The sequence below is a fragment of the Patiria miniata genome, unplaced genomic scaffold (genome assembly GCF_015706575.1).
Source record: "Patiria miniata isolate m_02_andy unplaced genomic scaffold, ASM1570657v1 HiC_scaffold_29, whole genome shotgun sequence".
In the NCBI taxonomy this organism is placed as follows: domain Eukaryota; kingdom Metazoa; phylum Echinodermata; class Asteroidea; order Valvatida; family Asterinidae; genus Patiria; species Patiria miniata.
This window is the reverse complement of record NW_024037068.1, coordinates 89,103-98,220: the sequence shown is the minus strand read 5'-3', so window position 1 is coordinate 98,220 and position 9,118 is coordinate 89,103. Positions and strand designations below refer to the sequence as shown.

Below are 9,118 nucleotides of genomic sequence, written 5' to 3'. Positions count from 1 at the left end.
TAGAAGCCAACAACTCTTTAAGTGTGTGCTTACCAGTACTTCTTACAGAGTGGCACTTCTAGCCACAAAGGCAATCCACATGAAGTACTTGAACTGTCGAGTTGGCTTTGGCCTTACATTACAGTAAAAAGAATGCTATCAAATGCAATGGCCTCAGCAACGACAAATGGTAAGCTCAATAATCGTTTGCTAAGCACTTCCAATGAAATGGGCCCCTCCAGCTAGAACCCCTCCCACGAATGGGAGTTGCTGTCTGTACCCCTCTCCCACTGCCTTTGCACCATACCGTATCCCTAATAACTCGCCTGGTACCCAGCATACCCAGCCTCTCTAATTGACCACCTGCGCTACCAGAGCCACCGTGACCGGAGGCCGGTGTTAACCTATCATATAAGAGGTTAATGCCGGCCTATGAGCAGCGGAGCCTGTCTGGTTAGCGCACGTAAAACAATTTGCCGGCCAAATTAACCTCATTGGTTTGCATTTGGAGCCCCTTAAAGTTGACACCTTGCCAAGCACCAGATGGATTTTAAAAAGATTGGAATTTTATTGGTTTAAAGTATAGGTAACTTAAGCTATCCTAAGATTTTAAACGTATTAGCCTTTTCTAGGCTATGTGTGAATAAGTAGGCCCTACCAGTTGCAAAAATATGTACGTATTTGTACACCCTTTTAAAGGGATATACAACATTTGCAAACATCAAAAAACAAAATGATCAAATTATCCCTAAATATCTTACTGGATTGTTAGAGAATGACAGTCTAAAGTATCCTATAAAATTGTGGCTCCTGGTGTGCTGACATTTTTATGAAACTTGTATTTTTCCAACGCTGGTCGGCCGAAAACTGGCTTTTTTTTTTTTTTTAAACTGTTCCTAATTTTTCACATTATTTTAGTTATTCCGCGTTTTCTTTGCAATTGATAACACCTGTGAAGGGGTACAAGCCTGCTGGACAGATTTTCTGACTTTACAATTCCCCAAAGTCTATAAATTGCTCTGTTTCATCTTAAGCGGGGTTAGGGAACCAGACTACAAGAACATAGTTGGTTTTCTTGGATTTCCCAGCATCTCCGAACTCAAAACGTGAAGCAAGTCAGTTCAACAATATTTGCTATAACATACTAATCCTCCAAATCCATTTATTTCTGAAAATTGCAGCAAAAGTAAATGTTGTACATTCCCTTTAATGTCGAAATACGTGTTTAACCGTCATATATACTTTCAGAGATTCAAAAAGGAGATTTATCACAAGTCTGAGATGAATTGAACTCTAATTTACTTCAGCCCGCCTCTGCATTTTTAGTACAAAGGCTTTCTTGAGTAAAGCTGAAGCTAGGTTGAAATTAGTATTGGGATGTATTTGTGCAAAAAAAAAAAATGCGCTTTTGCTCTTACAAACATTGTACAAATGTAGGGGTAGTTTTCTTTAAAGACACATGATATGTGACAACCTGTTAGCCCTCCTTGTCTCAAGATGTTTCTCTTTCTGTTGGTTCTGTGTGTTGGTTGTACGTACATGTACATGTATCTGATTTCCCCCTAGTCTTGGACACTTCAGTACAACTGATCCGTGATTAAAATATAATATTTTTCAACAAAACTTAAAATAAAAGTTGTTTTACATGCACTCCGGCCATTCGAGGAACCGCTGTTCAGTTCGTGCCATCTAACCACTCAGTGGCCAACCCCAGTGCAGCAACCAAAGCACACCACCCACTGTTTAACCGAACCCCTTGCTTGACGCAATTTGCCCATATCTGACAGATTCTGGAAAATTGATAGCTAAAAGTTGAGGATAAACTTGTCTCAAGTCCCTTGATTCCATTCCTGGCTCTAGTTTCAGAGATGTCTAGGTTCTGTTCAAGATGTTGACCTACCTGTAAGACTTTGTGGGATTCAGTCATTTTTTGAAGGTTTCGAATGGTTCAGCCGGACCAGATGTACATGCAGGGGCGAAACTACAGTAGGGTTTAACTTCCAGGGGGCACCTGGGGGTGCACCAACTTTACAAGGGGGACACTGAAGGCAACTGATATTTTGTGTTAGTGCAATTCAAGGTTTTATTATGGGGCAGCCAATGGGGGGGGGGGGGGAGGGAAAGAGAGAGTACGGACGTCTGCTTGGGGGGGGGATATGCCCCCCCCCTCCCAGTTATGCCACTGTGTAAATGTAGGGTAGCAGTCCAGTGGATGTACATAGAGGGATGTGTTAAAGGGCAGGGCATAGTATGAATCTTTTTTTAGTTCCGTTTCCACCCTTGAAAGGAATTGTGGCTTTCAATTTTTTATTGTCTTGACATATTTTCCAGTAGTTTACCCCTCTTTTAACATAAGTTGTAACTGATTTTATTTCTTGTTTTTTTAATGTAATTTCCGTGGTATTTTATGTAATGCGTGTTCGATCATTTTTATGTAGACCGCGCAATATAAATTTTAATTTATTATTATTATTTTCAATGGACTTTGTGCAGGGGCAGTCGATGGTACCGTACTATGTAGTCTCCTATGTAGTGCTCACTGTTTGTATCGTACAGTATGAAGTGATACAGAACATGTCGAACCATTATACTCAATTTGAATTTGCTCAAACCATGGCATCTTCAAATGAAAATGTACCTCCCAAGGGTAAACTACCGGTATGTCCTTCAATCGTGTCCTTCAATCTCTCGTTTTGACCATTGATGGGGTACTTATTACATGTATGTCCAGAGTCCATCACCATACATGTGTGTACCTACATCTCAGAGCATGAAGCTAGTCTAGCCATAGAGCTAGGACCCAGCACTGCAGGCCAGCCTGTATAATGATTTGCACCCTCTCTAGACCCTCCACCCAGGGCACCCCGTCCTGATCACATGGCTAGGGAGTGCCCTGCAGCCCGGGCCCACCAACCGCTCCCGTTTTCTCCTAATAGGTTTGGGGCTAGGCCCTGGTACCGGTATATGGCTGTCTAATTGAAATGGCTTGTGCAAATATTGTGGGAGGCTAAAGATGGTGTTTACCTTAACTCCATGCACACCACCTATTTATTGGACTGTTATAACCGTTGCTGTGTGACTGTGCCAAGTCTGGGCTCAGCATCCTGGGGTCCCTGCCTCAATCTGGATACAAATTGGCGGAGAGATTTTTGTTGCAACTTTTGCAATTTGCTATGTCTTTGGGACACCACCCCAGGGTATGCGATTCCTCAAGTGGATGCTTGCCTCTCTATATTCCCAGGATGCCCAATTACTATTGTGATGAGATTTCACTTTCAAATATTGTTGATATTGCTGGGGGGGGGGGTTCCTCCCCCCTTATTCCCCCCCCCCCATACTTTTTTAAGTGGGACTATCATATCATTTGTAAACCCCCCCCCTCCCACCCACACTTTTGTCATCCCTACTGTAGCCTACATTTGATTCTATAGCTCAGAATAATGACTCCAAACTTGAAAATGATGTTTCAATGATGATCTTTTGCTTAAAAAAAATGGTCTCCAGGAATTGGGGGGGGGGGGGGGGGGGTGGGGAGAGACATATTTGATAGAGGGTATTACATGTAATCACAAACATGGGAAGTCTGCAAAAGTTCTTAAATTTGGCGTATATCCTATAAAAAAAATATCTACATGTATGATACAAAATGAATGATTTTCTTTTCCTCCAGTCTGCATTAAAAGCTAATTAATGAATTTGCTCTTAATTTGTCTCTGGATCAAGTTGCAACTCTTAATTCCCCCCTCCAAAAAAAAAAGGAATCCTCCTTAATTACATATGGAAATTTTATTTAAAGTGTGAATACAAAAATGCTCATGACTTCGTACAAAGTGCATGACTGTAGGCCTATACCTTCTAAGGGCCTTCCCCTTTAAAAATTCAGGCTTTATCCCCTTCCCCAACCACCATCCCACCCATCTCAAAACTTCTTAAAAGCTTGAAACACTTTTGAACGAGTGAAATTTAGCCAAAATTGCTATACTGCTGGTCTTCAGTCCAATGTGGGGTGTAATTTGTTCTGACACATCTGTAAGTTATTGCCCTCTGCGAGGCTCAGCAATGCCACTCGCAAAAAAATCACTTTGATGATAGTTTTCTAAAACTGGACGGTACACGTCCACTCAACTTAAGACCCAGCCTCTTTGAAAAGAGTGGTCCCCAAATTAACACGTAGGCCTGGATATCTGGTTGGCAGTGGCTTAAAGTGGAGGATTTTGTGGTTTTTTAACCATGCTGCAGGGCCACCACTAACCCATCACCAGTAACTCATTCCATTAAAGCCCTTATTTCTATCAGTCTGGAGAGAGCCATGTCCAATGTCAACGTCCTCGGGTTACCCATAACGCACCAAGACAGCTCTATAGTGGCTCCATCACCTGACAAGCGACGACACCTGGTTCGAATATGGCACCATTCAATGCCATTTCATCCATGGTGCAGGTAGCATAAAGGTCATGTACAGTAGGCTTTTGGTACGCTTTTGCATGTCGTGTTTTTTTTTTCTTATGTTGACTGGGACCTCTTCTCAAGTGGCCAATTTTCCAAACCTGCCCTTTGGAATTTGGAATCTCTGCCCGTTATGGCTTAGTTTATCGGGTCATTAAGTTGTCTCATTTTTAATACCCTGACATTCTTTGCATCTTTTTTTGAGTGTGTGTGTACCAATACAGGAATATGGTGACTGAACTCGGGGGTTACTTCAGTTACAACTTCATTTGAATTTGTTTAATTGTTTCCTTGTCTTGCCATAAAATGGTTCTCCAAACTGCCTTTACTATGTGATTCCTGGTTAACGACATTTCCCACCGTCCACAGCATTTCTTTCTTCTTTCTCCCCCGCTTTTGTTGTGCTTGTGTAATACTATTGCAGTGTTTTCCAATCAAATAAAGTGGATATTTTCACAATGGGGTGCGACAATGCCAATTCTGGCCCAATGTTTTGGCTACCTCTCTGGGCATTATGTGGTTACCACAAGGGTTTATATCGTCGCTCGCAGCGACACGGGATTAGTTTTGGGACGATATCGCTTCTCTCTCTCTCCGGCTTGACTTGAGGATGATAATACAACTCATTACGGAAAATACTAATCCTTGCCTGTGTTCGCTTTCTTTCTTTTGACAAAGCCAATAAAAGCCTTTGCTCTCTAAAGAAGAGAAAGAAGAGAAGCCCTCTTGGCAACAGGCTCTGTGGCAGCAAATGGAAGTGAAACCTTAAAGTTTGAAACGACAAAAAAGGGTGTGAACTGACGAAGGAATCCAGGGCCTAGTAAAAATTACATGTACAATGGGTAGCACAGCTACATGTAAATTATTAAAGAGGTGACCTTATGAAGGAAGCTAGATTTGGCAGGGTTGCATGTGGCATCTCAGTGCTTCTAAAGGAAAAGACTTGAGGTCTAAAAAATTGTGTGTTCATTACTTTAATGCTAAAAAAAATTATCCTGGCATAGTATATACATGTTGGTAGGTAGGAGAATAATTTTCCTTGTCACTCTCATAGCAGACTTTTTTATTTTCAAAAATTAATAGAATTTATTTTAATTTTTTGGCCAAAGGTCGGCAATTTGGTCCCTAGAAAAATCCAGGTACCGGTAGGTCCGGTAACCATATGGGCCTCATCACGATTTGTTGGTGTGGTGACCATGTTCTGTAGTCAAATACAAAAGTTCATTGTTGGGGGAGGGTTATTAATGAAAGTGTGCATGTACACATTTTTTGTGAAGCTACAGGTACGTCTAATTTGGTATCACTCTATTACACTGAGCTGCCAATTCATCTAATACACTATAACTGTTCTGAGGGGAGGAAGGGGGCACATTAACACATCATAAAGACTTTTGGGGAATCAATTTATGGCTGGGTTTTGTCAGGCCACCATTCAGGCACCCACATCTTCCTCTTTATACTGATTTCTTCATAAAGCTGCTTCAAGGCTGAGCAGATTGAGCTCTCATGGTGGGCCAGCCACCCAGGGCCATATGACACCCTTATCTTGATCATTTCAGACTCAGGTCCAGCATTGGCCCTCAGTAAAGTCCCAAATAAAATCAATTAATGTTCAGGCAGTTAACACCTCTATTTCTGGCTGGACACATTCCTTGTCCTTGAAGGAAAGCCCTCTTCCCCCCCCCCCCTTTCACCTCCTAACTTTCATCGACTCAATCACCCAAACCTCTTCAACATTTCCCAACATCAAAAAAAAGAGGGAGATTTTTTTCAAGGTGTATAAACTTCCATCATGATCTACATTATTAACCCTCTTGGTTTTATTAGCCAATCAGTTAATAGATTGATCAGGAGAGAAGTGAATCATAAGCTCAACCAAAAGCTGAGCAAAGTTGGGCCTGTGCATTTTTAACTAAGTTAGTATTGAACAATTTTAACTTGGACCTGATTGAATATTGGAATATTCCGCTGATCGGGATTTGCGTGTGCCTCCGCTTGTCAAGAGTTTACAAAGAACTAATTAAAATTAAAAGTCATTGCGGTGCGCGCTGCTACATCAGATTCGAGCCAGCCAACCAAACCCGCAAGCTCGGTGGTCGAGTGGTAGGACGTCTTCACTAGAATAGAAAGCAGGAGGTATTAGGGTCGAGTCCACCTGAGTGATTTTTTTCGGGGGGGGGGGGGGGGGGGGGTTAACACACTGAGTATACAGTGTTAATATACGTCAGTGAAGGGCAAAACCTAATATTGAATTTACATCACCCCGATGCAATATTCCATCGTATGAATAATTAAAATATTAAAAAGAAGAGGTAGTGGAATCGTGGCTGATATTTGACGGATTTTAAAGATGAAATTTGAGTTGATATTTCTCATTGAAACTCTCAAATCATGCGCAAAAGTTGCTTTTGACAAAAGAATGGCATCTGACAAACGATAAAACCACGCAACTTATATGATTAAAAGAACATCATGGATGCTTTTCATCATCTTCTCGATACCGCTCACATTATTCGATTATTCGAATCAAGAAAAAAAATAACATTGATTGATGGGATATTCGAGTGTATTGGGCACAGCCCTTGAGCAATGCTGCCGTGGTTGTGGAGATTGTTACCTTTTACCTCAACACATCCACTGCCCATTTGAGCCACTCTCAGCATTGATCACCTGTGTGTGAGGGTATGGACCTCAGAAGGCTCGCTGCAATTAGTCAATTCATTATGGGGCCAAATTGGCTGCCCTGCACCCAGTGATTTGTGGTCAAAGCACCTGTCTCGCGTGGTCTTTCATCACATGGCAGGCATTCTCTACAGCCTTACCAGCACGCCACCTCACTTTTCCTTCACCCGCCACTCTTTATAATTCTCCCCCGTAACCTTCACAGCATACCTGTAGGCTCTTTGTATTATATTAATGATTTTTACGGCCTTAGTGCTAATTCGGAGTCACACTTTGCTAAGGTCAAGTCCAAATCGTGCACCTTTTAAATCCATTGACAGGTATCCCAGTTTGTAAAAAAAAAATTCTCACTGAAGATTTTTTTATGCACTGTGTGATTCCTGGACCTTACATGACAACACAGATTTCAATTTTGAAAGTTCCACTAGCTGGAATTAACATTTGCAGTCAAACCTTAATTGGTAATGAGAGAAAGACTCTGGTTAAATACAAATTCAGCAAACAGCATTCAGCACATGCCAGAATACTTCATTTTCGTTCTTGTTCATTAAAATGGACTTTGTGCGCAAGTGCCCCCTCAATGATTAAAGGGAGAGTTGGGGGAGACCAATGGAATGGAGGTTTGAATGTAATTAGGCCTTTTCACACTAGACAAATTTTGGGGTTGATGTGGATCGACGCAGGATAGCAAACATGCGGCGTTTCACACTTGAAAATTTCAACCCTGCGCCAACCCTGCGTCAACCCAGAGATTGATGTCGCCCCGGGTTGGGGTTGAAACTCTTGCCATGCAGGTTTTATAACAGAAGCAACCGAGCGAAATAAGCGAGGTTCGCTCGAAACAAGTGTGAAACGATGCAGGGTTGAACGTGGGGTTGAAAAATGAAAAACTCAACCCGGGGTGGCACTGGGTTCGCCTAGGGTTGAGTTCAACCCGGGTTGAGAGGCTCTAGTGTGAAAAGGGCTTATTGCTGTTGGCGCTCGAAACTTACGGTGAAGACACAACTGGTTTGCGCAAACTCTGAATAAAATAAGCCGTGCCGACAAGTTTCTCACCGTACCCATGCGAACCATGTGCATGCAGTTCTTCCCTCCCACTGGGGCTCGTACTGTTTGTGCTCGGAGTCCATCAGACAACAAGAGAGTCATCTTGGAAAGGCATGTATTTTGTACAAGACTTTTTATTACTTTTGTCCTGAAATCCAGGCATCCTCCAAAGTGCTTTGGGCACCTGAAATCATAAGGCCAAGGAAACCTAAGCTAGAGAAGTTGGTGTAAGACCACATTCCACCTGAGATATGGTCTCTTACATGTACATGTAGAATGATACCAAAATGCTGAGAGTTTTAGGTAGGGTTCCCTGATAAAAGCACAGAATCCTGTAGGAATGGAAAAACCCAGTCCATATGATCCAAAGTTGGACTTGAACCCAGGTCATAGAGGTAGAAGACGAAGAAAAGAATTCCCACTGAATTATTACAAAGAAACTGTCGTTTAACAATGCCATCCCAGATTCTTTCCATGATTTTTGGTAAGTTCCGATCAGGCGTCCAGCATCCAGAATCCATGTTTCCCCCTCATCAGGAAATCTGTCATAATAAATGGAACTTCATCCCAGAATTTACAAAGTGCAGTTAACCAGCTGCTGGTGATCCAAGAGTCCAACGCTCCTTTTATGGAAGTTGAGCTAGCATTGCCAAGCAATTCACCTTCCCAATTCCCTGAGCGGGACACACACTTTTTGGGGGAAGGAAATGGTTTGTGTCTTGAGGCTGTTTCCTTGTGCGGGATGGAGCAGAGCTGGCAGTGAGGATAGATCCATCAAAGTACAGGCAGATGATGGTCATAGGCCCCGGACAGAAGATGCTGCGTAGAAGCAGCTGGTTGAAATTGAATCTTAATTTGGGGTTAATTCTTAAAGACACATTGCACACACCATCAGCCAGATTTGGCACAAATTTCATGTTTTAGATTGTGTGCTAACCTTATTTCAAAGGGTTAGGTCACAGGA

At 42.2% G+C, this 9,118-nt stretch overlaps 1 protein-coding gene across 1 annotated transcript in view; it reads left to right on the top strand.

The window, feature by feature from the left end:
* LOC119735819 overlaps nt 1-8,917 on the top strand; it is a 28,345-nt gene extending 19,428 nt beyond the window's left edge. The window contains exon 18 of the mRNA XM_038209756.1: nt 8,644-8,917. Coding sequence (XP_038065684.1) covers nt 8,644-8,917 — 274 coding nt within the window. The remainder of the gene's footprint in view (nt 1-8,643) is intronic.
* The last annotated feature ends 201 nt before the right edge of the window (nt 8,918-9,118 follow it).